This window comes from Pristiophorus japonicus, chromosome 32 (genome assembly GCF_044704955.1).
Source record: "Pristiophorus japonicus isolate sPriJap1 chromosome 32, sPriJap1.hap1, whole genome shotgun sequence".
In the NCBI taxonomy this organism is placed as follows: domain Eukaryota; kingdom Metazoa; phylum Chordata; class Chondrichthyes; family Pristiophoridae; genus Pristiophorus; species Pristiophorus japonicus.
This window is the reverse complement of record NC_092008.1, coordinates 2593199-2619219: the sequence shown is the minus strand read 5'-3', so window position 1 is coordinate 2619219 and position 26021 is coordinate 2593199. Positions and strand designations below refer to the sequence as shown.

The following is a 26021-nucleotide window of genomic DNA, read 5'->3' as shown; positions in this document are numbered from 1 at the left end:
CCTTTTTCTTTCTCCGTTCCCCCCTTTTTCTCTCTCTCCGTTACCCCCCTTCTCTCTCTCTCTCTCTCCGTTCCCCCCTTCTCTCTCTCTCTCCGTTCCCCCTTTCTCTCTCATTCCGTTTCCCCCTCCTTCTCTCTCATTCCGTTCCCCCCCTTTCTCTCTCTCTCTCTCTCTCTCCCCCCCCTCGCCCTGTCCCCTCCCTTCCCTCCACCTCCCCCCCCTTTCTTTCTCTCCGTTCCCCTCCCTTCTCTCTCTCGCTCCGTTCCCCTCCCTTCTCTCTCTCTCGCTCTCTGTTCCCCCCCTTTCTCTCTCTCTCCGTTCCCCCCCTTCTCTCTCTCTCTCCCTTCCCCCCTTCTCTCTCTCTCTCCGTTCCCCCTTTCTCTCTCGCTCTCTGTTCCCCCCTTTCTCTCTCTCTCTCTCTGTTCCCCCCTTTCTCTCTCTCTCTATCTCCGTTCCCCCCCTTTCTCTCTCTCTCTCCATTCCTTCCTTTCTCTCTCTCTCTCTCTCTCTCTCTCTCTCTCTCTCTCTCTCTCTCTCTCTCTCTCTCTCCATTCCTTCCTTTCTCTCTCTCTCTCTCCCTCTCTCTCTCTCTCTTTCTCTCTCTCTCTCTCTCTCTCCGTTCCCCCCCTTTCTCTCTCTCTCTCTCTCTCTCCGTTCCCCCCCTTTCTCTCTCTCTCTCCATTCCCCCCCTTTCTCTCTCTCTCTCTCTCCCTTCCCCCATTTTCTCTCTCTTTCTCCCCGTTTCCCCCCCATTTCTCTCTCCTCTCCGTTCCCCCCTTTCTCGCTCTCTCTCTCTCAGTTCCCCTCCCTTCTCTCTCTCTCTCAGTTCCCCTCCGTTTTCTCTCTCTCCGTTCCCCCCTTTTTCTCTCTCCGTTCCCCCCTTTTTCTCTTTCTCCGTTCCCCCCTTTCTCTCTCTCTCCGTTCCCCCTTTTTCTCTCTCTCCGTTCCCCCCTTTTTCTCTCTCTCTGTCCCCCCCTTTTTCTCTCTCTCCGTCCCCCCCTTTTTTTCTCTCTCCGTTCCCCCTTTCTCTCTCTCTCCTTTCCCCCCTTTTTCTCTCTCTCCGCCCCCCCCCCTTTTCTCTCTCTCCGTTCCCCCCCTTTTTCTCTCTCTCCGTTCCCCCCTTTTTCTCTCTCTCCGTTCCCCCCTTTTTCTCTCTCTCCGTTCCCTCCTTTTTCTCTCTCTCTCCGTTCCCCCCTTTTTCTCTCACCGTTCCCCCCTTTTTTCTCTCTCTCCGTTCCCCCCTTTTTCTCTCTCTCTCCGTTCCCCCCTTTTTCTCTCTCTCCGTTCCCCCCTTTTTCTCTCTCTCCGTCCCCCCCCTTTTCTCTCTCTCCGTTCCCCCCCTTTTCTATCTCCGTTCCCCCCTTTCTCTCTCTCTCTCTCTCTCCGTTCGCCCCTTTTTCTCTCTCTCCGTTCCCCCCTTTTTCTCTCTCTCCGTTCCCCCTTTTTCTCTCTCCGTTCCCCCCTTTTTCTCTCCGTTCCCCCCTTTTTCTCTCTCTCCGTTCCCCCTTTCTCTCTCTCTCATTCCGTTCCCCCCCCCCTTCTCTCTCATTCCGTTCCCCCCCTTTCTCTCTCTCTCTCTCCCCTCCCCCTCCCCTCCGCCGCCCTTGTCCCCTCCCTCCTCCCCCCCCTCGCCCTGTCCCCTCCCTTCCCTCCACCTCCCCCCCCCCTCTCTCTTTCTCTCTCCTCCCCCCCCCCCCCCGTTCCCCTCTCCCTCCTTTTTCCCCGTCCCCCACACTCTCTCTCTCTCTCTCGCTCTCTCTCTCTCTCTCTCTCTCTCTTTCTCTCTCTTCTCCACCCCCCCCCCCCGTCTCTCTCTCTCCCCCGTCCCGTCCCCTCACTTTTCTCTTCCCCCCCCCCCCCCTCCCCCTTCGTCCCGTCACCCCTCTCCGTCCTGTCTCCCGTTTCCCCCCCCCCCCCCGCCTCTCTCCGTCTCCCCCACCCCCTACTCTGCCCCTTGCAGCTTCTCTCCTGTGCACATGATGTGTTTAAAAATAGAAAAGACAGACTTGCATTTCTATAGCACCGTTCACCACCTCGACGTCTCAAAGCGCCTCAGCCCATGAACTGTTGTTTTTTTTTTTAAAAAGAGTGCGGTCGCTGTTGTAATGTTGGAAACGCGGCAGCCAATTTGCGCACAGCAAGCTCCCACACACAGCAATGTGATAATGACCCAGATCATCTGTTTTTTTTTTTAAGCGATGTTGCTTGAGGCATAAATATTGACGTTAAACCGAGGCCCCGTCTGCGCGCTCTGGTGGGCGTAAAAGATCCCACGGGCATATTTCGAAGGTGAGTTCTCCCCCGGTGTCCTGGGGGCCGATATTTATCCCTCGTCCAACATCACTGACACAGCGGATCTGGGTCATTATCACCTGGCTGTTTGTGGGAGCTTGCTGAGCGCAAAATGACGTCTCCCACATTGCAACACTTCAAAAAGTGGCTGCGAGTCGCTTTGGAGCCTGAGGTGACCCTCATCATCATCATAGGCAGTCCCTCGGAATCGAGGAAGACTCGCTTCCACTCTAAACATGAGTTCTCAGGTGGCTGAACAGTCCAATACGGGAGCCACAGTCCCTGTCACAGGTGGGACAGACAGTGGTTGAGGGAAGGGGAGGGTGGGACTGGTTTGCCGCACGCTCCTTCCGCTGCCTGCGCTTGGTTTCCGCACGCTCTCGGCGACGAGACTCGAGGTGCTCAGCGCCCTCCCGGATGCACTTCCTCCACTCAGGGCGGACTGGTCTTTGGCCAGGGACTCCCAGGTGTCGGTGGGGGATGTTGCACTTTTATCAGGGAGGCTTTGAGGGTGGTCCCTTGTAACGTTTCCTCTGCCCGCCTTTGGCTCGCTTGCCCGTGAAGGAGTTCCGAGTAGAGTGCTCGCTTTGGGGAGTCTCGTGTCGGGGGCACACGGACAATGTGGCCCCGCCCAGCGGAGCTGGTCGAGTGTGGTCAGTGCTTCGATGCTGGGGATGTTGGGCCTGGTCGAGGACGCTAACGTTGGTGCGTCTGTCCTCCCGGGGGATTTGCAGGATCTTGCGGAGACAGCGTTGGTGGTATTTCTCCAGCGACTTGAGGTGTCCGCTGTACACGGTCCGTGTCTCTGAGCCACACAGGAGGGCGGGTACCACTACAGCCCTGTAGACCGCGAGCTGGGTGGTAGCGTTGAGGGCCTTGGTCTTCCTCGGGCGCTGTGTAGACGCAAACATTCCAGACTGCTGCGCGGCCCCACACACGCGTGCATCTCAGCGGGAGCATGAACCAGTCAGAAAGTTGTCCGAGAGCCAGCGACAGCAGGGGAGAACTGGTGGGGGTCCGGCAAGACTGCTGCCAATCACAGCCCTGGAAAGTCAGATTGTAGGTCTGATTGGCGCGTCGCCCCGATCGACCCGTGCGGATGCCCGCGAGCGGATGTCTCGAGATGCATCCAATCACGGAGAAGACCCCGCCAGCTCTCCACCAGCAGCCGTGGATGACGTCGAACTTGGCCATCCTGCAGAACCTCCGCATCACTGACACCCGTTGACGTTTTGGTGGGGCGTGAGGGAGGATGACCCGACGGCGGTATTGAACTTGGAGGAGGTTGCCGGCCACATTGGGTTTTAGCCTGGCCTGCGCAGGAGCGGACGTCCGTCGCTTGTGCGCCGTCCCGGATCCCAGTGGGCTGCAGGGATCCACACCCAGGCCCGTCTGTGCGGAGACGTGAGGAGCGCCCTCCTCAGATGCCAGCTCCACAGAGGCGGTAGAGCGGACGTGAGCGGATCAGCTGCGATCGTATTAGAAACATAGAAAATAGGTGCAGGAGCAGGCCATTCGGCCCTTCTAGCCTGCACCGCCATTCAATGAGTTCATGGCTGAACATGCAGCTTCAGTACCCCATTCCTGCTTTCTCACCATACCCCTTGATCCCCCGAGTCGTAAGGACTTCATCTAACTCCTTTTTGAATATATTTAGTGAATTGGCCTCAACAACTTTCTGTGGTAGAGAATTCCACAGGTTCACCGCTCTCTGGGTGAAGAAGTCTCTCCTCATCTCGGTCCTAAATGGCTTACCCCTTATCCTTAGACTGTGACCCCTGGTTCTGGACTTCCCCAACATCGGGAACATTCTTCCTGCATCTAACCTGTCTAAACCCGTCAGAATTTTACACATTTCTATGAGATCCCCTCTCATTCTTCTGAACTCCAGTCAATACAAGCCCAGTTGATCCAGTCTTTCTTGATATGTCAGTCCCGCCATCCCGGGAATCAGTCTGGTGAACCTTCGCTGCACACTCTCAATAGCAAGAATGTCCTCCCTCCAGTTCCTCAAATTAGGAGACCAAAACTGTACACAATACTCCAGGTGTGGCCTCACCAAGGCCCTGTACAACACTAGTAACACATCCCTGCCCCTGTACTCCAATCCCTTCGCCATGAAGGCCAACATGCCATTTGCTTTCTTAACCGCCTGCTGTACCTGCATGCCAACCTTCAATGACTGATGTACCATGACACCCAGGTCTCGTTGCACCTCCCCTTTTCCTAATCTGTCACCATTCAGATAATAGTCTGTCTCTCTGTTTTTACCACCAAAGTGGATAACCTCACATTTATCCACATTATACTTCATCTGCCATGCATTTGCCCACTCACCTAACCTATCTATCCAAGTCACTCTGCAGCCTCATAGCATCCTCCTCGTAGCTCACACTGCCACCCAACTTAGTGTCATCCGCAAATTTGGACATACTACATTTAATCCCCTCGTCTAAATCATTAATGTACAGTGTAAACAGCTGGGGCCCCAGCACAGAACCCTGCGGTACCCCACTAGTCACTGCCTGCCATTCTGAAAAGTGCCCATTTACTCCTACTCTTTGCTTCCTGTCTGACAACCAGTTCTCAATCCACGTCAGCACACTACCCCCAAATCCCATGTGCTTTAACTTTTCACATTAATCTCTTGTGTGGGACCTTGTCGAAAGCCTTCTGAAAGTCCAAATACACCACATCAACTGGTTCTCCCCTTGTCCACTCTACTGGAAACATCCTCAAAAAAAATTCCTGCAGATTTGTCAACCGTGATATTAACAGGCTCAAGGGGCCGTATGGCTGACTCCTGCTCCGATTTCCGACGTTCTAAGTCTTCTCGAGATGACTGTGCCGTCAGGAATTGAAAGACCAATGTTGTGCTTCTCTGCCCTGCCCCGACAGACACGATGACCTGGGAGTTGGTGGTCATGGAAGCACAGGAGGACAACTTGCCACGAGCGCGGGCCGGCCACTGTTCGGTGGCAGTCAACTCTCGGCTCTATATCTGGAGCGGCCGTGATGGTTACCGAAAAGCCTGGAATAATCAGGTGTGCTGCAAGGACCTGTGGTACTTGGAGACAGGTAAGCGCGATGCAGGCTCGGTGTCTGTTCATTATTCTTTCGAACGGAGCCCCCCCCCCCCCCCCCCCCCACTCCCTCCCTTTCTGGCCTTGCCAGCGACTCCCACATCCCACGGACAAACATTTTTTTAAAAACTGACCCTCCAGTCGGAGCAGGCTCACCAGGGAGGGCTAACGAGGCGAGGGAATCGTCATCATCTTCATCGGCAGTCCCTCGGAATCGAGGAAGACTTGCTTCCACTCTAAAAAATGAGTCCTTAGGTGGCTGAACAGCCCAATACGGGAGCCACAGTCCCCGTCACCGGTGGGACAGACAGTGGTTGAGGGAAGGGGAGGGTGGGACTGGTTTGCCGCACGCTCCTTCCGCTGCCTGCGCTTGGTTTCTGCACGCTCTCGGCGACGAGACTCGAGGTGCTCAGCGCCCCTCCCGGATGCACTTCCTCCACTTCGGCCAATCTTTGGCCCGGAGCGGTACACATTCAGTGGTAGGACATTGAGAAGTGTAGAGCAGCAAACGGGCCTGAGGAAGGACATACTTGCCTTGGAGGGCATGCAGCGAAGGTTCACGAGACCTGGGTGTCATGGTGCATCAGTCATTGAAAGTTGGCCATGCAGGTACAGCAGGCGGTGAAGAAGGCAAATGGCATGTTGGCCTTCATAGCGAGAGGATTTGAGTACAGGAGCAGGGAGGTCTTACTGCAGTTGTACAGGGCCTTAGTGAGGCCTCAGCTGGAATATTGTGTTCAGTTTTGGTCTCCTAATCTGAGGAAGGACATTCTTGCTGTTGAGGGAGTGCAGCGAAGGTTCACCAGACTGATTCCTGGGATGGCAGGACTGACATATGAAGAAAGACTGGATGGACTAGGCTTGTATTCATTGGAATTTAGAAGAATGAGAGGGTTTCTCATAGAAACATATAAAATTCTGACGGGATAGGACAGGTTAGATGCAGGAAGAATGTTCCCGATGTTGGGGAAGTCCAGAACCAGGGGTTACAAGGATTAAGGGGTAAGCCATCTAGGACCGAGATGAGGAGAAACTTCTTCACTCAGAGAATTGTGAACCTGTGGAATTCTCTACCACAGAAAGTTGTTGAGGCCAGTTCGTTGGATATATTCAAGAGGGAGTTAGATGTGGCCCTTACGGCTAAAGGGATCAAGGGGTATGGAGGGAAAGCAGGAAAGGGGTACTGAGGTGAATGATCAGCCATGATCATATTGAATGGTGGTGCAGGCTCGAAGGGCCGAATGGCCTACTCCTGCACCTATTTGCTATGTTTCTAGACTGGTTCCTGGGATGGGTACAGTTTTGGTCTCCTTATTTAAGGAGGGATATATTTGCATTGGAGGCAGTTCAGAGAAGGTTCACTCAGTTGATTCCGGAGATGAGGGGGTTGTCTTATGAGGAAAGGTTGAGCAGGTTGGGCCTCTACTCATTGGACTTTAGGAGAATGAGGCGATCTTATTGAAAGGTATCAGATTCTGAGGGGGCTGGACGGGGTCGATGCAGAGAGGATGTTTCCCCTCGTGGGAGGAATCTAGAACTAGGGGGCACATAGTCTCAGAATAAGGGGTCGCCCATTTAAAACGAAGATGAGGAGGAATGTCTTCGAATCATAGAAGTTTACAACACGGCAGGAGGCCATTTCGGTCCGTGCCGGCCAGCAAAAGGCTATCCAGCCTAATGCCACTCTCCAGCTCTCGGTCCGTAACCCTGCACTAGTTTCAGAATTGAGGGGCGGCCATTGAGGACTGAGATGAGGAGGAATTTCTTCACTCAGAGGGGGGTGAATCTTTGGAATTCTCTGCCCCAGAGGGCAGTGGGGGCTCAGCCTCTGAATATATTCAAGGCTGAGATCAGTCGATTTTTGGACGCTCGGGGAATCGAGGGATTGGCCGGGAAAGTGGAGTTGAGGTCGAAGGTCAGCCGCGATCTCATTGAATGGCGGAGCCCGCTTGAAAAGAATAAAGCCTTGCGTTTATATAGCGCCTTTCACGACCACCGGACGTCACAAAGCGCTTCACAGCCAATGAACTACTTTTGGAGTGTAGTCACTGTTGTAATGTGGGAAACGGCAATTTGCGCACAGCAAGCTCCCACAAGCAGCAATGTGATAATGACCCAGATCATCTGTGTTAGTGGTGTTGACGAAGGGATTAATATTGGGGATAATTCCCCCCTTGCTCTCTTCGAAATAGTGCCCTTATTATCTCTTATGTCCACCCGAGAGGGCAGACGGGGCCTCGCTTTAACGTCTCATCCGAAAGTCGGAACCTCCGACAGTGTGGCGCTCCCTCAGCACCGCCCCTCCCGACAGCGCAATGCGGCGCTCCCTCAGTACTGTCCCTCCGACAGTGCGGCGCTCCCTCAGTACTGTCCCTCCGACAGCGCAGTGCGGCGCTCCCTCAGTACCGCCCCTCCGACAGTGCGGCGCTCCCTCAGCACCGCCCCTCCGACAGCGCAGTACGGCGCTCCCTCAGCACCACCCCTCCGACAGCGCAGTGCGGCGCTCCCTCAGCACCGCCCCTCCGACAGCGCAGTGCGGCGCTCCCTCAGCACCGCCCCTCCGACAGCGCAGTGCGGCGCTCCCTCAGTACCGACCCTCCGACAGCGCAGTGCGGCGCTCCCTCAGCACCGCCCCTCCGACAGTGCGGCGCTCCCTCAGTACTGCCCCTCCGACAGCGCGGCGCTCCCTCAGTACTGCCCCTCCGACAGTGCGGCGCTCCCTCAGTACCGCCCCTCCGACAGTGCGGCGCTCCCTCAGTTCCGCCCCTCCGACAGTGCGGCGCTCCCTCAGCACCGCCCCTCCGACAGCGCAGTGCGGCGCTCCCTCAGTACCGCCCCTCCGACAGCGCAGTGCGGCGCTCCCTCAGTACCGCCCCTCCGGCAGCGCAGTGCAGGGCTCCCTCAGCACCGCCTCTCCGACAGCGCAGTGCGGCACTCCCTCAGTACCGCCCCTCCGACAGCGCGGCGCTCCCTCAGTACTGCCCCTCCGACAGTGCGGCGCTCCCTCAGTACTGCCCCTCCGACAGTGCGGCGCTCCCTCAGTACTGCCCCTCCGACAGTGCGGCGCTCCCTCAGTACTGCCCCTCCGACAGCGCGGCGCTCCCTCAGTACTGCCCCTCCGACAGTGCGGCGCTCCCTCAGTACCGCCCCTCCGACAGTGCGGCGCTCCCTCAGTTCCGCCCCTCCGACAGTGCGGCGCTCCCTCAGCACCGCCCCTCCGACAGCGCAGTGCGGCGCTCCCTCAGTACCGCCCCTCCGACAGCGCAGTGCGGCGCTCCCTCAGTACCGCCCCTCCGACAGTGCGGCGTTCCCTCAGCACCGCCCCTCCGACAGCGCAGTGCGGCGCTCCCTCAGCACCGCCCCTCCGACTCTAACTCGTGCCCGTTGTGTGTGTTTTTTTTTTTTTACAGAGAGACCGCCAGCTCCGACGCGGGTGCAGCTGGTCCGGGCCAACACCAGCTCGCTGGAGGTGAGCTGGGGCTCGGTGCCCACCGCCGACAGCTACCTGCTGCAGCTGCAGAAGTACGACATCCCCGCGGCGGCTGCCGCCACCTCGCCCGCCCTCCACCCGCTGCCCTCGGTGCCCGCCGGGCAGCCCAAGAGCCCCGCCCCGGCCTCCGCCGCCCCCTCGCCCCAGCAGGTGGGCATCTCGCTGCTGCCGCAGCAGGGCGCTGCCGTGCCCTGCTCCGCCCCCGTCGCCGCCGCGGCCGCCGCGCTGGCACCCCCGCAGACCCTGCTGGGCAGCGCCACCGGGATCCGCAGACCAGGTGAGTGCCCGACATCCACGGGGAAGTAACGGGGCAGTAATGCCGGGTACGGAGGGAGGAACGGGGCAGTAATGCCGGGTACGGAGGGGGTAATGGGGCAGTAATGCCGGGTACGGAGGGAGTAACGGGGCAGTAATGCCGGGTACGGAGGGAGTAACGGGGCAGTAATGCCGGGTACGGAGGGAGTGGCAGTAATGCCGGGTACGGAGGGAGTAACGGGGCAGTAATGCCGGGTACGGAGGGAGTAACGGGGCAGTAATGCCGGGTACGGAGGGGGTAACGGGGCAGTAATGCCGGGTACGGAGGGGGTAATGGGGCAGTAATCCCGGGTACGGAGGGGGTAATGGGGCAGTAAGCCCGGGTACGGAGGGGGTAATGGGGCAGTAATCCCGGGTACGGAGGGGGTAATGGGGCAGTAAGCCCGGGTACGGAGGGGGTAATGGGGCAGTAATCCCGGGTACGGAGGGGGTAATGGGGCAGTAAGCCCGGGTACGGAGGGGGTAATGGGGCAGTAATGCCGGGTATGGAGTGGGTAACGGACCGGTAATGCTCCTCCCCCGCCCCCCCCAACTCTCCCTCCCCCGCCCCCCCCCAACTCTCCCTCCCCCGCCCCCCCCACTCTCCCTCCCCCGCCCCCCCCAACTCTCCCTCCCCCGCCCCCCCAACTCTCCCTCCCCCGCCCCCCCAACTCTCCCTCCCCCGCCCCCCCAACTCTCCCTCCCCCGCCCCCCCAACTCTCCCTCCCCCGCCCCCCCAACTCTCCCTCCCCCGCCCCCCAACTCTCCCTCCCCCGCCCCCCCCCTCTCCCTCCCCCGCTCCCCCCTCTCTCCCTCCCCCGCTCCCCCTCTCTCCCCTCTCCCTCCCCCGCTCCCCCTCCCCCCCCGCTCCCCCCTCCCCCCCCTACTACTCTTCCCCACCCCCCTACTCTCCCTCTCGCGCCCCCCTCTCTCCCTCCCCCGCAGACCTGTGCCCTCCCTCTCTTTTCCCCCCCCCTCTCACTCCCCCCCCCCCCCCCAGTGACCCTTGCCCTTACCTTCCCCCCCCCGCGACCCTTGCCCTTACCCTCCCTCCCGGCGACCCTTGCCCTCACCCCCCCCCCCAGGCGACCCTTGCCCTCACCCCCACCCCCCACCCCCCAGCGACCCTTGCCCTCACCCCCCCCCCCCCAGGCGACCCTTGCCCTCAGCCCCCACCCCCCAGGCGACCCTTGCCCTCAGCCCCCACCCCCCACGGCGACCCTTGCCCCCACCCCCCCCCCGGCGACCCTTGCCCTCACCCCCCCCCCCCCACCCCCCACGGCGACCCTTGCCCTCACCCCCCCCCCCCCCCCGGCGACCCTCGCCCTCACCTCTCTCACCCCCCCCCCCCCCGGCGACCCTTGCCCTCACCTCTCTTCTCCCCCCCCCCCCCCCCCCCCCCCCCCGCGACCCTTGCCCTCACCTCTCTTTTTCTCACCCCCCCCACCCCCCCCCCCCCCCCCCCCCCCCCGGCGACCCTTGCCCTCACACACACCCCCCCCCCCCCCCCGGCGACCCTTGCCCTCACCTCTCTTCTCTTCCCCCCCCCCCCCCCCCCCCCCCCCCCCCCCCCCGGCGACCCTTGCCCTCACCTCTCCACTCTTACCCTGCAGGTACCACGGCCGTGCTGCGGGTGGCGTCACCGCAGACACCGACGGTTTTGGCGAGCGGGACCTCGCTGATTGCCGTGCGGCAGGCGGGGCAGCAGGGGAAGGTGCCGGTCACCATGGCGACGCTGCCCACCGGGGTCCGCATGGTGGTGCCAGCACAGGGCGCCCAGGGCATGGTGAGTGTTTGCTGTGCCCACACCTGCATTTATATAGCGCCTTTCACAACCACCGGACATCACAAAGCGCCTCACAGCCAATGAAGCACTTTCGGAGTGCGCTCACTGTTGTATTGTGGGAAACGCCAATTTGCGCACAGCAAGCTCCCACACACAGCGATGTGATAATGACCCGGATCGTCTGTTTTCGTGATGTTGGTCGAGGGATAAATATTGGCCCCAGGACACCGGGGAGAACTCCCCCTGCTCTTCTTCCAATAGTGGCCCCGGGATCTTTTACATCCACCCGAGAGGGCAGACGGGGCCTCGGTTTAATGTCTCATCCGAAATACGGCACCTCCGACAGTGCGGCGCTCCCTCAGTACTGCCCCTCCGACAGTGCAGCACTCCCTCAGTACCGCCCCTCCGACAGTGCGGCGCTCCTCAGTACCCGCCCCTCCGACAGTGCGGCGCTCCCTCAGTACCGCCCCTCCGACAGTGCGGCGCTCCCTCAGTACCGCCCCTCCGACAGTGCGGCGCTCCCTCAGTACCGCCCCTCCGACAGTGCGGCGCTCCCTCAGTACTGCCCCTCCGACAGTGCGGCGCTCCCTCAGTACCGCCCCTCCGACAGTACGGCGCTCCCTCAGTACCGCCCCTCCGACAGCGCAGCGCGGCGCTCCCTCAGCACCGCCCCTCCGACAGCGCAGTGCGGCGCTCCCTCAGTACCGCCCCTCCGACAGCGCAGCGCGGCGCTCCCTCAGCACCGCCCCTCCGACAGCGCAGCGCGGCGCTCCCTCAGCACCGCCCCTCCGACAGCGCAGCGCGGCGCTCCCTCAGGGAGCATTGGAGAGCACTGGGCCAGTGGTTTTTCCTGATCACTAATTCCGTGTCCGTCGCTGTGCAAATCTTTGCATCAGGACGGGCGATTGAGCTCCACCTGCGATGCCGCTGTGGTCGAATATCCTGCCGACACTCGCCGTCCCGACAGGCGGCTGGAGGGCAGCCGCGGTGCTTGGAGGGGCCACGGCCTCCCCTGAACACGTCGGTCCCCCGTCGCCCCCTCCCCCCCCCCCTCCCCCGGGGTCTCCCGACTCCCTCCCGCTCTGCGCCGGCTTTGCCCGACCGAGCCGCGATCACTTTCCTTGCTTTCCTCCCCTGCAGACGATCGGCGGGAACACGTCGATGAGCGGGATGGCCGCCCTGGCTGCTGCCGCCGCCGCCACGCAGAAAATCTCCCCGACCACCATCAAGACTGTGGCCGTCGCGCCGGGCTCCAACCTGCCCGCCACCGTCAAGGTGGCGTCCTCTCCCATAATGGTAGGTGGACCATTCCCTGTGTCTGCGCGCGTCTGTCTGCCTGTGTGTGACGAATCTTCCCCCCTCACTGCCGCCTGTCTCCGGTCCCCCCCCTCCCAGGTCAGCAATCCAGCCACGCGAATGCTGAAGACGGCGGCAGCTCAGGTGGGGACGTCGGGCACTCCCGGCTCGCCCATGCGGCCCATCATCACGGTTCACAAGTCCGGCACCGTGACGGTGGCCCAGCAGGCGCAGGTGGTGACCACGGTGGTGGGCGGAGTGACCAAAACCATCACGCTGGTGAAGAGCCCCATCTCCATGGCTGGCGGCAGTGCACTGGTAATCTTCTTGTTCTCTGTCTCTCTCTCTCTCGCCCTCGCTCGCTCCCACTCCCCCTCCCTCCCTCGCTCGCTCGCTCTCACCCGATCCCCCTCCCTCGCTCGCTCGCTCGCTCCCACTCCCCCTCCCTCCCTCCCTCGCTCGCTCTCACCCGATCCCCCTCCCTCCCTCGCTCGCTCGCTCTCACCCGATCCCCCTCCCTCGCTCGCTCGCTCCCTCGCTCGCTCCCACTCCCCCTCCCTCGCTCGCTCTCACCCGATCCCCCTCCCTCGCGCCCGGTCCTCCTCTATCCCTCCCTCCCTCGCTCTCACCCGGTCCTCCTCCCTCCCTCCCTCGCTCGCTCGCGCCCGGTCCCCCTCACTCCCCCCTCCCTCGCTCGCGCCCGGTCCCCCTCACTCCCCCCCCCCCCCCCCCCCCCTCCCTCCCTCGCTTCCGCCCGGTCCCCCTCTATCCCTCCCTCGCTCGCTCTCGCCCACTCCCCCTCCCTCCCTCGCTTGTGCCCGGTCCCCCTCCCTCCCTCCCTCGCTCCCACTCCCCCTCCCTCCCTCCCTCGCTCGCTCTCACCCGATCCCCCTCCCTCGCGCCCGGTCCTCCTCTATCCCTCCCTCCCTCGCTCTCACCCGGTCCTCCTCCCTCCCTCCCTCGCTCGCTCGCGCCCGGTCCCCCTCACTCCCACCCCCCCCCCCCCCTCCCTCCCTCGCTTCCGCCCGGTCCCCCTCTATCCCTCCCTCGCTCGCTCTCGCCCACTCCCCCTCCCTCCCTCGCTTGTGCCCGGTCCCCCTCCCTCCCTCCCTCGCTCCCACTCCCCCTCCCTCCCTCCCTCGCTCCCACTCCCCCTCCCTCCCTCCCTCGCTCGCTCTCGCCCACTCCCCCTCCCTCTCTCGCTCGCTCTCGCCCACTCCCCCTCGCTCGCTCACGCCCGGTCCCCCTCACTCCCCCCTCCCTCCCTCCCTCGCTCCCCCTCTCTCCCTCGCTCGCTCTCGCCCACTCCCCCTCTCTCCCTCGCTCGCTCTCGCCCACTCCCCCTCGCTCGCTCACGCTCGGTCCCCCTCACTCCCCCCTCCCTCCCTCCCTCGCTCGCTCTCTCCCGGTCCTCGCTCGCTCGCGCCCGGTCCCCCTAACTCCCCCCTCCCTCGCTCGCTCTCTCCCGGTCCTCGCTCGCTCGCGCCCGGTTCTCCCCTCCCTCGCTCGCTCGCGCCCGGCTCCCCCCCCCCCCCCCCCCCCCCTCCCTCGCTCGCTCGCGCCCGGTCCCCCTCACTCCCCCCTCCCTCGCTCGCTCTCTCCCGGTCCTCGCTCGCTCGCGCCCGGTCCCCCTCACTCCCCCCTCCCTCCCTCTCTCGCTCACGCCCGGTCCCCCTCACTCCCCCCTCCCTCGCTCGCGCCCGGTCCCCCTCCCTCCCCCCTCCCTCGCTCGCGCCCGGTCCCCCTCACTCCCCCCTCCCTCGCTCGCTCTCTCCCGGTCCTCGCTCGCTCGCGCCCGGTTCTCCCCCCCCCCTCCCTCGCTCGCTCGCGCCCGGTCCCCCTCACTCCCCCCTCCCTCGCTCGCTCTCTCCCGGTCCTCGCTCGCTCGCGCCCGGTCCCCCTCACTCCCCCCTCCCTCGCTCGCTCTCTCCCGGTCCTCGCTCGCTCGCGCCCGGTCCCCCTCCCTCCCTCCCTCGCTCGCGCCCGGTCCCCCTCCCTCCCTCCCTCGCTCGCGCCCGGTCCCCCTCCCTCCCTCCCTCCCTCGCGCCCGGTCCCCCTCCCTCCCTCCCTCCCTCGCTCGCTCGCGCCCGGTCCCCCTCCCTCCCTCCCTCCCTCGCTCGCTCGCGCCCGGTCCCCCTCCCTCCCTCCCTCCCTCGCTCGCTCGCGCCCGGTCCCCCTCCCTCCCTCCCTCCCTCGCTCGTTCGCGCCCGGTCCCCCTCACTCCTCCCTCCCTCCCTCGCTCGCTCGCGCCCGGTCCCCCTCCCTCCTCCCTCCCTCGCTCGTTCGCGCCCGGTCCCCCTCACTCCTCCCTCCCTCGCTCGCGCCCGGTCCCCCTCCCTCCCTCCCTCGCTCGTTCGCGCCCGGTCCCCCTCACTCCTCCCTCCCTCGCTCGCTCGCGCCCGGTCCCCCTCACTCCCCCCTCCCTCGCTCGCTCTCTCCCGGTCCTCGCTCGCTCGCGCCCGGTCCCCCTCCCTCCCTCCCTCCCTCGCTCGCTCTCTCCCGGTCCTCGCTCGTTCGCGCCCGGTCCCCCTCCCTCCCTCCCTCCCTCGCTCGCTCGCGCCCGCTCCCCCTCACTCCCCCCTCCCTCGCTCGCGCCCGGTCCCCCTCACTCCCTCCCTCCCTCGCTCGCTCGCGCCCGGTCCCCCTCACTCCCCCCTCCCTTGCTCGCTCTCTCCCGGTCCTCGCTCGCTCGCGCCCAGTCCTCCCCCACCTCTCGCGTGCGCGATCTGTCCCCCTCTCTCTTCTGTTTTGATATTGGTAGCTGGAGTCATTTGTTATTAACACCGTGGCACTCCACGTACATGGATTAGAAAGACTTGCCACGTCGGCAATGATTGTGCGCATGGCAAGATTGCACAAGCGCTCCCTCGGTACCGCCCCTCCGACAGCGCAGTACGGTGCTCCCTCGGTACCGCCCCTCCGACAGTACAGCGCTCCCTCAGCGCTGCATTGGGAATGTCAGCCTAGATCTTTGTGCTCCGTTCTCTGGAGTGGGACTTGATCCCGTATCCTCCTGACTCGGAGTTGGGAACGCAATCCGTCGAAAGAGAGGAGTAGGAGCAAGGCCATTCAGCCCCTCGAGCCTGTTGTGCCGTAAGCCGACCGGTCAGTCAGTAAAAGACCAAGACGGTGGAGACAGTGCCACATGCTGAGCCAAGCTGATAACCTGTTGGCATAAAGCCATTCCTCAAATCGGTCCCATTGCTGCCACAGTCAGTTCGAAACGCACTCCCCAAACGCAGCCCATGTTCTGCTATCCCTACACACCGATAATATCACTACCTGGCTGCAGTGTCTATTTTTGATGTCGCTTCATAAGAAATAGGAGCAGGAGTTGGCCATTCAGCTCCTCGAGCCTGCTCCGCCATTTAATAAGATCAGGGCTGTACATCGACCTCCACTCTGCAAAAGGACACACACAGGCTCAGTGAGTGGGAAAATATTTGGCACGTGGAGTATAATGTGGGAAAGTGTGAGGTCATGCACTTTGGCAGAAAAAATTAAAGAGCAAGTTATTATTTAAATGGAGAAAGATTGCAAAGTGCTGCAGTACAGCGGGACCTGGGGGTACTTGTACATGAAACACAAAAGGTTAGTATGCAGGTACAGCAAGTGATCAGGAAGGCCAATGGTATCTTGGCCTTTATTGCAAAGGGGATGGAGTATAAAAGCAGGGAAGTCTTGCTACAGCTATACAGGGTATTGGTGAGGCCACACCTGGAGTACTGCGTGCAGTTCTGGTTTCCATATTTACGAAAGGATACACTTGCTTTGGAGGCAGTTCAGAGAAGGTTCACTCGGTTGATTCCGGGGATGAGGAGGTTGACTTATGAGGAAAGGTTGAGGAGGTTGGGCCTCTACTCATTGGAGTTCAGAAGAATGAGAGGTGATCTTATGGAAACGTATCAGATTATAAGGGGGCTCGACAAGGTGGATGCAGAGAGGATGTTCCCACTGATGGGGGAGACTGGAACTAGGGGGCATGGTCTTAGAATAAGGGGCCGCCCATTTAAAACTGAGATGAGGAGGAATTTCTTCTCTCGGAGGGTTGTAAATCTGTGGAATTCGCTGCCTCAGAGAGCTGTGGAAGCCGGGACATTGAATAAATGTGAGGCAGAGATAGACAGTTTCTTAACCGATAAGGGGGCGGGCAGGGAAGTGGAGCTGAGTCCATGATCGGATCAGCCATGATCGTGTTGAATGGCGGAGCAGGCTCGAGGGGCCGAATGGCCGACTCCTGCTCCGATTTCTTATGTCTCTGTGAGGGGCGCTTTTCCGATTGAGGTGTGTGGTACCCAGTATTCTCCGAGGCCTTTTTTTGTAACGTCTTGTGTGTGTGTGTGTGTGTGTGTGTGTGTGTGTGTGTGTGTCTTTGCTCCCCACGCTTATCCTCCTCCGCTCATCCAGATCTCCAGCCTGGGGAAGATGGTGTCCCTCGTTCAGACGAAACCGGTCCAGTCGGGAATGCTGACGGGCCAAGCGACATCGAACCCCGTCACACAGTATATTCAGGTGCGAGCGCCGTACGCGTGCGTGTTTGCTTTGGGACCAAGATGTCGAGCAGCGCTAGGAACTTTCCTTTGTGCATTTCTCCCCCCCCCCCCCCCCCCCAGGACGTCCCAAAGCGCATCACAGCCAAAGGAGGACTCTTTTTTTTTTTGGAGTGCAGTCACTGTTGTAATGTGGGAAACGCTCATTTTGTGCACAGCAAGCTCCCACGAATAGCAATGTGATCATGCTCCAGATCGTCTGTGTTCGTGATGTTGGTCGAGGGATGAATATTGGGCCCAGGACACCGGGGAGAACTCCCCCCTGCTCTTCTTCCAAATAGTGGCCCCGGGATCTTTTACATCCAATTGAGAGGGCAGACGGGGCCTCAGTTTAATGTCTCATCCAAAAGACCGCCCCTCCGACAGCGCGGCGCTCCCTCAGCACCACCCCTCTGACAGCGCAGCGCTCCCTCAGCACCGCCCCTCCGACAGCGCAGCGCTCCCTCAGCACCGCCCCTCTGACAGCGCAGTGCGGCGCTCCCTCTGCACCGCCCCTCCGACAGCGCAGTGCGGCGCTCCCTCTGCACCGCCCCTCCGACAGCGCAGTGCGGCGCTCCCTCAGCACCGCCCCTCCGACAGTGCGGCGCTCCCTCAGCACCGCCCCCCCGACAGCGCAGCGCGACGCTCCCTCAGTACTGCCCCTCCGATAGTGCGGCGCTCCCTCAGCACCGCCCCTCCGACAGTGCGGCGCTCCCTCAGTACCGCCCCTCCGACAGCGCAGTGCGGCGCTCCCTCAGTACTAGCACCGGGGGAGTGACGGCCTGGATTATGAGTCTGGAGCAGGGGCGCGACCCACGACCACCTGACACGGATGAGAGTGAGACGCACTGAGCCTTGCTGACGCAAAAGATCTTCCGACCATAAATGTCCACAGCTTATCGTACTACTTGTGTTTGGCTCTCTTTCTCCGTCTCTCTTTGCTCCCATTTTCTTTCTTTCTCTACCCTTCTGCTCTAATGTTCCTCCAATAATTCGGAGGACCCCCACCCCCCCCCCATCATTTGCGACGGCAACAGTCAGTCAAGTTTTGATTTCCGCTGCGGTGAACCTCGATTGCAGGACGCGCGAGTTGTTCAGGACCACGGCGGGCTCTAACCTTGTGTTTCCCGGGACGCAGACCAAAGGCCCCCTCCCCCCAGGGGCCACCATCCTGAAGCTTGTGACCTCGGGCGACGGCAAACCCGCCACCATCATCACCACCTCGCAGGCGGGCGGCGGGGCCGTGACCAAGCCCACCATCCTGGGCATCAGCAGCGTCTCGCCCAACGTCGTTAACAAGCCTGGCACCGCCACCATCATCAAGACCATCCCCGTGTCGGCTCTCATGGCGCAGCAGGGGACGGCAGGTAATGGCGGGTGGGGATGTGGGGGGAGGCGGGCGCCCAGTTGGAGGGTCGAGGCAGGCCCCCAGTTGGAGGGTCGAGGCAGGCCCCCAGTTGGAGGGTCGAGGCAGGCCCCCAGTTGGAGGGTCGAGGCAGGCCCCCAGTTGGAGGGTCGAGGCAGGCCCCCAGTTGGAGGGTCGAGGCAGGCCCCCAGTTGGAGGGTCGAGGCAGGCCCCCAGTTGGAGGGTCGAGGCAGGCCCCCAGTTGGAGGGTCGAGGCAGGCCCCCAGTTGGAGGGTCGAGGCAGGCCCCCAGTTGGAGGGTCGAGGACCCCTTGACGAGTAGAGGGTGCCCCTTGTTGGGCTGTTCAGAGAAGGCTCACGCGGTTGATTCCCAAGACGAAGGGGTTGACTTATGAAGAAAGGTCGGGCCTGTACTCATTGGAGTTTAGAAGAACACGGGGTGATCTTATTACAACATACAGCATTCTGAGTGGGGGCTGGACAGGGTGGATGCAGAGAGGATGTTTCCCCCTCGTGGGGGGAATCTAGAACTAGGGGGCACATAGTCTCAGAATAAGGGGTCGCCCATTTAAGACGGAGTTGAGGAGGAATTTCTTCTGGTGAATCTGTGGAATTCTCTGCCCCAGAGAGCTGTGGGGGGCTGGGTCATTGAATATATTTAAGGTGGAGATAGACAGATTTTTTAGCGATTAGGGAGTGAAGGGGCGGGCGGGGAAGTGGAGCTGGGTCCATGATCGGATCAGCCGCGATCGTATTAAATGGCGGAGCAGGCCCGAGGGGCCGAATGGCCGACTCCTGTTTCTTTCGTTGACAGGAGGGGGGTGCCCGTTGATTGGTGGAAGGTGCACGTTGATGGGGGAGAGGCCTCGGGAGGGGGTGGGGGAGAAAGTGGTCCCCGTTAATGGCGATGGAGCCTACCTTCCCCCCCCCCCCCCCCACTGCCCCCTCCTCGGCCAAGCAGAAGGCAGGGCCGCCTGGCGATGGCGGTAATGTTTGCGATCCCGGCCCGAATGACACGAACCCGTGCTTCCTTCAAACGCAGGGGTCCCGAGCAACGCGGGGATGAAATCTCCCATCACCATCTTCACTACCAAGGTGATGACATCGGGGACAGGCAACCCCGCCAAGATCATCACGGCCGCGCCCAAGATCGGCGGGGGCGGGGGCCAGCAAGGGCTGACGCAGGTTAGTGCGCGGGGAGCGGAGGGGGTCACAGTGGAACACAGCGAGTTGGACAGGATGTGCGGGGGGGCAGGGGGGCGCGCGCGCGGGAGGCACCGACAGAAGCTCAGCACAAATCTCAAGTGCTACACGGCGAACGGACGAGGCGCGTACTCACTGAACAGTGTTGGAGCCGAAGCAGAGAGGTCCGTCTCGTAGAATCGCCCGACGCAAGACGGAGGCCGTTTGTGGCCCTCTGTCCCCACGCTGGATCTTTAAATGCGCTCTCCGGTTCGTCCCACGCTCATAAATGGTGTGACAATTCGTGCCAGCCGTGGTTCAGTGGCTGGCACTTCGCCTGAAGGGTTGTGGGTTCGAGTTCTGCTCCAGAGACTTTAGCACAGAAATCTAGGCTGACGTTCCCAGTGCAGTACTGAGGGAGCGCCGCACTGCACTGTCGGAGGGGCGGTGCTGAGGGAGCGCCGCACTGCGCTGTCGGAGGGGCAGTACTGAGGGAGCGCCGCACTGCGCTGTCGGAGGGGCGGCGCTGAGGGAGCGCCGCACTGCGCTGTCGGAGGGGCGGTGCTGAGGGAGCGCCGCACTGCGCTGTCGGAGGGGCGGTGCTGAGGGAGCGCCGCACTGCGCTGTCGGAGGGGCGGCACTGAGGGAGCGCCGCACTGCGCTGTCGGAGGGGCGGTACTGAGGGAGCGCCGCACTGTCATAGGTGCCGTCTTTCGGATGAGACTATAAACCGAGGCCCCATCTGCCCTCTTGGGTATACGTAAAAGATCCCATGGCGCTATTTCGAAGAAGAGCAGGGGGGAATTCTCCCCGGTGTACTGGGGCCAATATTTATCCCTCAATTATCCCCACAGACGTGCAAATATTCCCCTTCAAGTCTGTATCCAGTTTCACTTTTGAAAGTTACTATTGAATCTGCTTCTGCCAATGGACGGCTGACACCTCGTGTTACCTCCAGACTTGACTGTTCCAACGCGCTGCGCTCCTGGCTGGCCTCCCACATTCTACCCGACGCAAACTAGAGGCGATCCAAAACTTGGCTGCCCCCGTGTCCTAACTCGCACCGAGTCCCGCTCACCCATCACCCCCTGTGCTCACTGTCCCGTGTCCTAACTCGCACCGAGTCCCGCTCATCCCTCACCCCCTGTGCTCGCTGCCCCGTGTCCTAACTCGCACCGAGTCCCTCTCACCCATCATCCCCTGTGCTCGCTGCCCCGTGTCCTAACTCGCACCGAGTCCCGCTCACCCATCACCCCCTGTGCTCGCTGACCCCATGTCCTAACTCGCACCGAGTCCCTCTCACCCATCATCCCCTGTGCTCGCTGCCCCGTGTCCTAACTCACACCCAGTCCCGCTCACCCATCACCCCCTGTGCTCACTGACCCCGTGTCCTAACTCGCACCCAGTCCCACTCACCCATCACCCCCTGTGCTCGCTGACCCCGTGTCCTAACTCGCACCCAGTCCCACTCACCCATCACCCCCTGTGCTCACTGACCCCGTGTCCTAACTCGCACCGAGTCCCACTCACCCATCACCCACTGTGCTCACTGACCCCGTGTCCTAACTCGCACCGAGTCCCACTCACCCATCACCCACTGTGCTCACTGACCCCGTGTCCTAACTCGCACCGAGTCCCACTCACCCATCACCCCCTGTGCTCACTGACCCCGTGTCCTAACTCGCACCCAGTCCCACTCACCCATCACCCCCTGTGCTCACTGACCCCGTGTCCTAACTCGCACCGAGTCCCGCTCACCCATCACCCCCTGTGCTCACTGACCCCGTGTCCTAACTCGCACCGAGTCCCGCTCACCCATCACCCCCTGTGCTCACTGACCCCGTGTCCTAACTCGCACCGAGTCCCGCTCACCCATCACCCCCTGTGCTCACTGCCCCGTGTCCTAACTCACACCGAGTCCCGCTCACCCATCACCCCCTGTGCTCACTGACCCCGTGTCCTAACTCGCACCGAGTCCCGCTCACCCATCACCCCCTGTGCTCACTGACCCCGTGTCCTAACTCGCACCCAGTCCCACTCACCCATCACCCCCTGTGCTCACTGACCCCGTGTCCTAACTCGCACCGAGTCCCGCTCACCCATCACCCCCTGTGCTCACTGCCCCGTGTCCTAACTCACACCGAGTCCCGCTCACCCATCACCCCCTGTGCTCACTGACCCCGTGTCCTAACTCGCACCGAGTCCCGCTCACCCATCACCCCCTGTGCTCACTGACCCAGTGTCCTAACTCGCACCCAGTCCCGCTCACCCATCACCCCCTGTGCTTGCTGCCCCGTGTCCTAACTCACACCGAGTCCCGCTCACCCATCACCCCCTGCGCTCACTGACCCCGTGTCCTAACTCACACCGAGTCCCGCTCACCCATCACCCCCTGCGCTCACTGACCCTGTGTCCTAACTCACACCGAGTCCCGCTCACCCATCACCCCCTGCGCTCACTGACCCTGTGTCCTAACTCACACCGAGTCCCGCTCACCCATCACCCCCTGCGCTCACTGCCCCCGTGTCCTAACTCACACCGAGTCCCACTCACCCATCACCCCCTGTGCTCACTGACCCCGTGTCCTAACTCACACCGAGTCCCGCTCACCCATCACCCCCTGCGCTCACTGACCCCGTGTCCTAACTCACACCGAGTCCCGCTCACCCATCACCCCCTGCGCTCACTGCCCCCGTGTCCTAACTCGCACCGAGTCCCACTCACCCATCACCCCCTGTGCTCACTGCCCCGTGTCCTAACTCGCACCGAGTCCCACTCACCCATCACCCCCTGCGCTCGCTGACCTGCTTTGGCTCCCGGTGAAACAACGCCTCGATTTCAAAATTCTCCATCCGAGTTTACAAATCCCTCCGTGGCCTCGTGCCCCCTCCCTATCTCTGTAACCTCCTCCAGCCCCACCATCCCCATGCGATATCTACGCTCCTCAAATTCTGCCCTCAAATGGCCCTCGATCATCGGCGGCCGTGCCTTCGGCGGCCTGGGCCCCAAGCTCTGGAACTCCCTCCCAAAACCCCTCCGCCTCTCTACCCCTCTCTCCTCCTTTCAGACGCTCCTTAAAACCTACCTCTTTGGCCAAGCTTTTGGTCGTCTGCTGTAATTTCTTGCGTGGCTCTGTCTTTGTCTTGTCGTGTAACGCTGCTGTGAAGCGTCTTGGGACATTTTACTCCGTTAAAGGTGCCATATAAATAAAAATTGTTGTAGATTTGGGGGGGGGGGGGGGGGCATTTCTTCACCCAGAGGGCGGTGGGGGTCTGGAACTCGCTGCCTCTTCGGGTGGTGGAGGCCGACACCCTCACCGCATTTAAAATGTGCTTGGGTACGCACGCGTCGGGAGGGTTCGGGTTGTTTTTGCGGGCGGGGAAGGGGTTACCCGTGCGTGCACCGACGTGTCGGTTTGCTTTTCCCGGCAGGTGTTGCTGAAAGGGGCCCCTGGGCAGCCGGGCACCATCCTCCGCACCGTGCCCGTCAGTGGCATGCGACTGGTCACACCGGTCACCGTGTCGGCCGTAAAGCCAGCCGTCACCACGCTGGTGGTCAAGGGGACGACAGGTACGTCCGGCGGGCCGTAAGCCGCGGGAGGGCGTGCAAGTAGCGTCTTCGGCCGCGGGGGGGGGCGGGCGCGATGGCGGGAGCAGGTGTTGGTGAGCGCGCCAGGCTGCGTCACAAGCAATAGGAGCAGGAGTCGGCCATTCGAGCCTGCTCCGCCATTTAATCACGGCTGATCCGATCATGGACTCAGCTCCACTTCCCCATTCAACCCTTACGCAAGAAACAGGAGCAGGAGTCGGCCATTCGGCCCCTCGAGCCTGCTCCGCCATTTAATCACGGCTGATCCGATCATGGACTCAACTCCACTTCCCCATTAAACCCTTATGCAAGAAACAGGAGCAGGAGTCGGCCATTCGGCCCCTCGAGCCTGCTCCGCCATTTAATCACGGCTGATCCGATCATGGACTCAGCTCCACTCCCCCGCCCGCTCCCCATAACCGTCGACTCCCTTACAGCTCAAAAATCTCCACCTTCAATATATTCAGTGACCCAGCCCCCCACTGCTCTCTGGGGCAGAGAATTCCACAGATTCACCAGAAGAAATTCCTCCTCATCTCCCGTCTTAAATGGGCGACCCCTTATTCTGAGACTATGTGCCCCCTAGTTCTAGATTCCCCCACGAGGGGGGAAACATCCTCTCTGCATTCACCCTGTCCAGCCCCCTCAGAAACTTACAGACTAAACGGTGGCACAATTGAGGAACAGTGGAGGACTTTTAAGGAGCTCTTTCAAAATGCTCAACAAAAATATATTCCAGTGAAAAAGAAGGGCAGTAAGAGAAGGGATAACCAAGGAAATAAAGGAAAGTATCAAATTAAAAACCAATGCGTATAAGGTAGCCAAGGTTAGTGGGAAAATAGAAGATTGGGAACATTTTAAACAACAGCAAAGAATGACTTAGAAAGCAATAAAGAAAGGAAAGATAGATTACGAAAGTGGAGCTGAGTCCACGGCCAGATCAGCCATGATCTTGTTGAATGGCGGAGCAGGCTCGAGGGGCTAGATGGCCTACTCCTGTTCCTAATTCTTATGTTCTTACACGTTTCAATAAGATCACCTCTCATTCTTCTAAACTCCAATGTGTATAGGCTCAACCTTTCCTGAAAAGACAACCCCTTCATCTCCGGAATCAACCCAGTGAACCTTCCTGGGATGGGGGGATTGTCCTATGAGGAGAGATTGAGCAGACTGGGCCGATATTCTCTCGAGTTTAGAAGAATGAGAGGTGATCTAATTAAAACACACAAAATTATTACAGGACTTGACGGGAGATGCAGGGAGGGTGTTTCCCCCGGGCTGGAGAGTCTAGAACCAGGGGTCACACAGTCTCAGGATAAGGGGTCGGCCATTTGGGACTGAGATGAGGAGGAATTTCTTCACTCAGAGGGGGGGTGAGTCTTTGGAATTCTCTGCCCCAGAGGGCTGTGGAGGCTCAGTCATTGAGTATATTTAAGGCTGAGATCGGTAGATTTTTGGATATTAAGGGAAAGTGCAGGAAAGTGGATTTGAGGTCGAAGATCAACTGTGATCTCACTGAATGGCGGAGCAGGCTCGAGGGGCTGAACGGCCTCCTCCTGTCCCTAATGTAACAGGCTCGAGGGGCTGAATGGCCTCCTCCTGTCCCTAATGTAACAGGCTCGAGGGACTGAACGGCCTCCTCCTGTCCCTAATGTAACAGGCTCGAGGGGCTGAACGGCCTCCTCCTGTTCCTAATGTAACAGGCTCGAGGGGCTGAATGGCCTCCTTCTGTCCCTAATGTAACAGGCTCGAGGGGCTGAACGGCCTCCTCCTGTCCCTAATGTAACAGGCTCGAGGGGCTGAATGGCCTCCTTCTGTCCCTAATGTAACAGGCTCGAGGGGCTGAACGACCTCCTCCTGTTCCTAATGTAACAGGCTCGAGGGGCTGAACGGCCTCCTCCTGTCCCTAATGTAACAGGCTCGAGGGGCTGAATGGCCTCCTTCTGTCCCTAATGTAACAGGCTCGAGGGACTGAACGGCCTCCTCCTGTCCCTAATGTAACAGGCTCGAGGGGCTGAACGGCCTCCTCCTGTTCCTAATGTAACAGGCTCGAGGGGCTGAACAGCCTCCTCCTGTCCCTAATGTAACAGGCTCGAGGGGCTGAACGGCCTCCTCCTATTCCCATATTGCTTTCGAATACGCAATAGCGGAGGGTCACGGCGAGAAACAGATGCTTATCGGAAGTAAGGGGCTTGTATATTTTTCCACGACATTGCAGCATCCGTTTTGAAAGGCGAAGTGCGAGACGCCTCCATTTTGATCTCTGGCTGCTTCAGGATAATACGGTCACTCGGGGCCCGCGGACATTGCCCCCTCCCCCGACACGGTTGGTTTAACTCTTGCTGCTCACACCTTGCAGGCGTGACCACGCTGGGCACCATGACTGGCGCCGTGGGGAGAGGCACAGCCGTCGGCACCACCAATCTCGCCAGCACCATGGGCACCTTCTCCAGCCAGCTGATCAACCAGGCCGTCATCACAGTGTCCGCAGCGCAGCCCGGCTTGGCGGGAGCGAGCGGGCTCGGCACGGCAACGCCTGCCATCGCCATGCAGGTAAAGGCCGGCTCCCACCTCGTGAGAGTGAGAGTGAGAGTGAGAGTGAGAGTGAGAGTGAGAGTGAGAGTGAGAGTGAGAGTGAGAGTGAGAGTGAGAGTGAGAGTGAGAGTGTGTGTGTGGGAGAGTGAGTGTGTGTGTGTGGGAGAGTGAGTGTGTGTGTGTGGGAGAGTGAGTGTGTGTGTGTGGGAGAGTGAGTGTGTGTGTGTGGGAGAGTGAGTGTGTGTGTGTGGGAGAGTGAGTGTGTGTGTGTGGGAGAGTGAGTGTGTGTGTGTGGGAGAGTGAGTGTGTGTGTGTGGGAGAGTGAGTGTGTGTGTGTGGGAGAGTGAGTGTGTGTGTGTGGGAGAGTGAGTGTGTGTGTGTGGGAGAGTGAGTGTGTGTGTGTGGGAGAGTGAGTGTGTGTGTGTGGGAGAGTGTGTGTGTGTGTGTGGGAGAGTGTGTGTGTGGGAGAGTGTGTGTGTGAGAGAGTGAGTGTGTGTGTGTGAGAGAGTGAGTGTGTGTGTGTGAGAGAGTGAGTGTGTGTGTGTGAGAGAGTGAGTGTGTGTGTGTGAGAGAGTGAGTGT

General features: G+C 60.9%; 2 protein-coding genes across 2 annotated transcripts in view; one reads left to right on the top strand and one right to left on the bottom strand.

The window, feature by feature from the left end:
* Positions 1-26021, bottom strand: part of LOC139240489 (serine/threonine-protein kinase WNK3-like) — a 167302-nt gene that overhangs the window by 116896 nt on the left and 24385 nt on the right. The window lies entirely within an intron of this gene.
* The window catches only part of LOC139240621 (host cell factor 1-like), a 22848-nt gene continuing 1981 nt past the window's right edge, over positions 5155-26021 (top strand). The window contains exons 1-10 of the mRNA XM_070869175.1: positions 5155-5370; positions 8786-9142; positions 10773-10945; positions 12086-12241; positions 12341-12559; positions 16649-16753; positions 17909-18137; positions 19178-19320; positions 22749-22887; positions 25265-25485. Coding sequence (XP_070725276.1) covers positions 5196-5370; positions 8786-9142; positions 10773-10945; positions 12086-12241; positions 12341-12559; positions 16649-16753; positions 17909-18137; positions 19178-19320; positions 22749-22887; positions 25265-25485 — 1917 coding nt within the window. The 5' untranslated portion in view covers positions 5155-5195. The remainder of the gene's footprint in view (positions 5371-8785; positions 9143-10772; positions 10946-12085; positions 12242-12340; positions 12560-16648; positions 16754-17908; positions 18138-19177; positions 19321-22748; positions 22888-25264; positions 25486-26021) is intronic.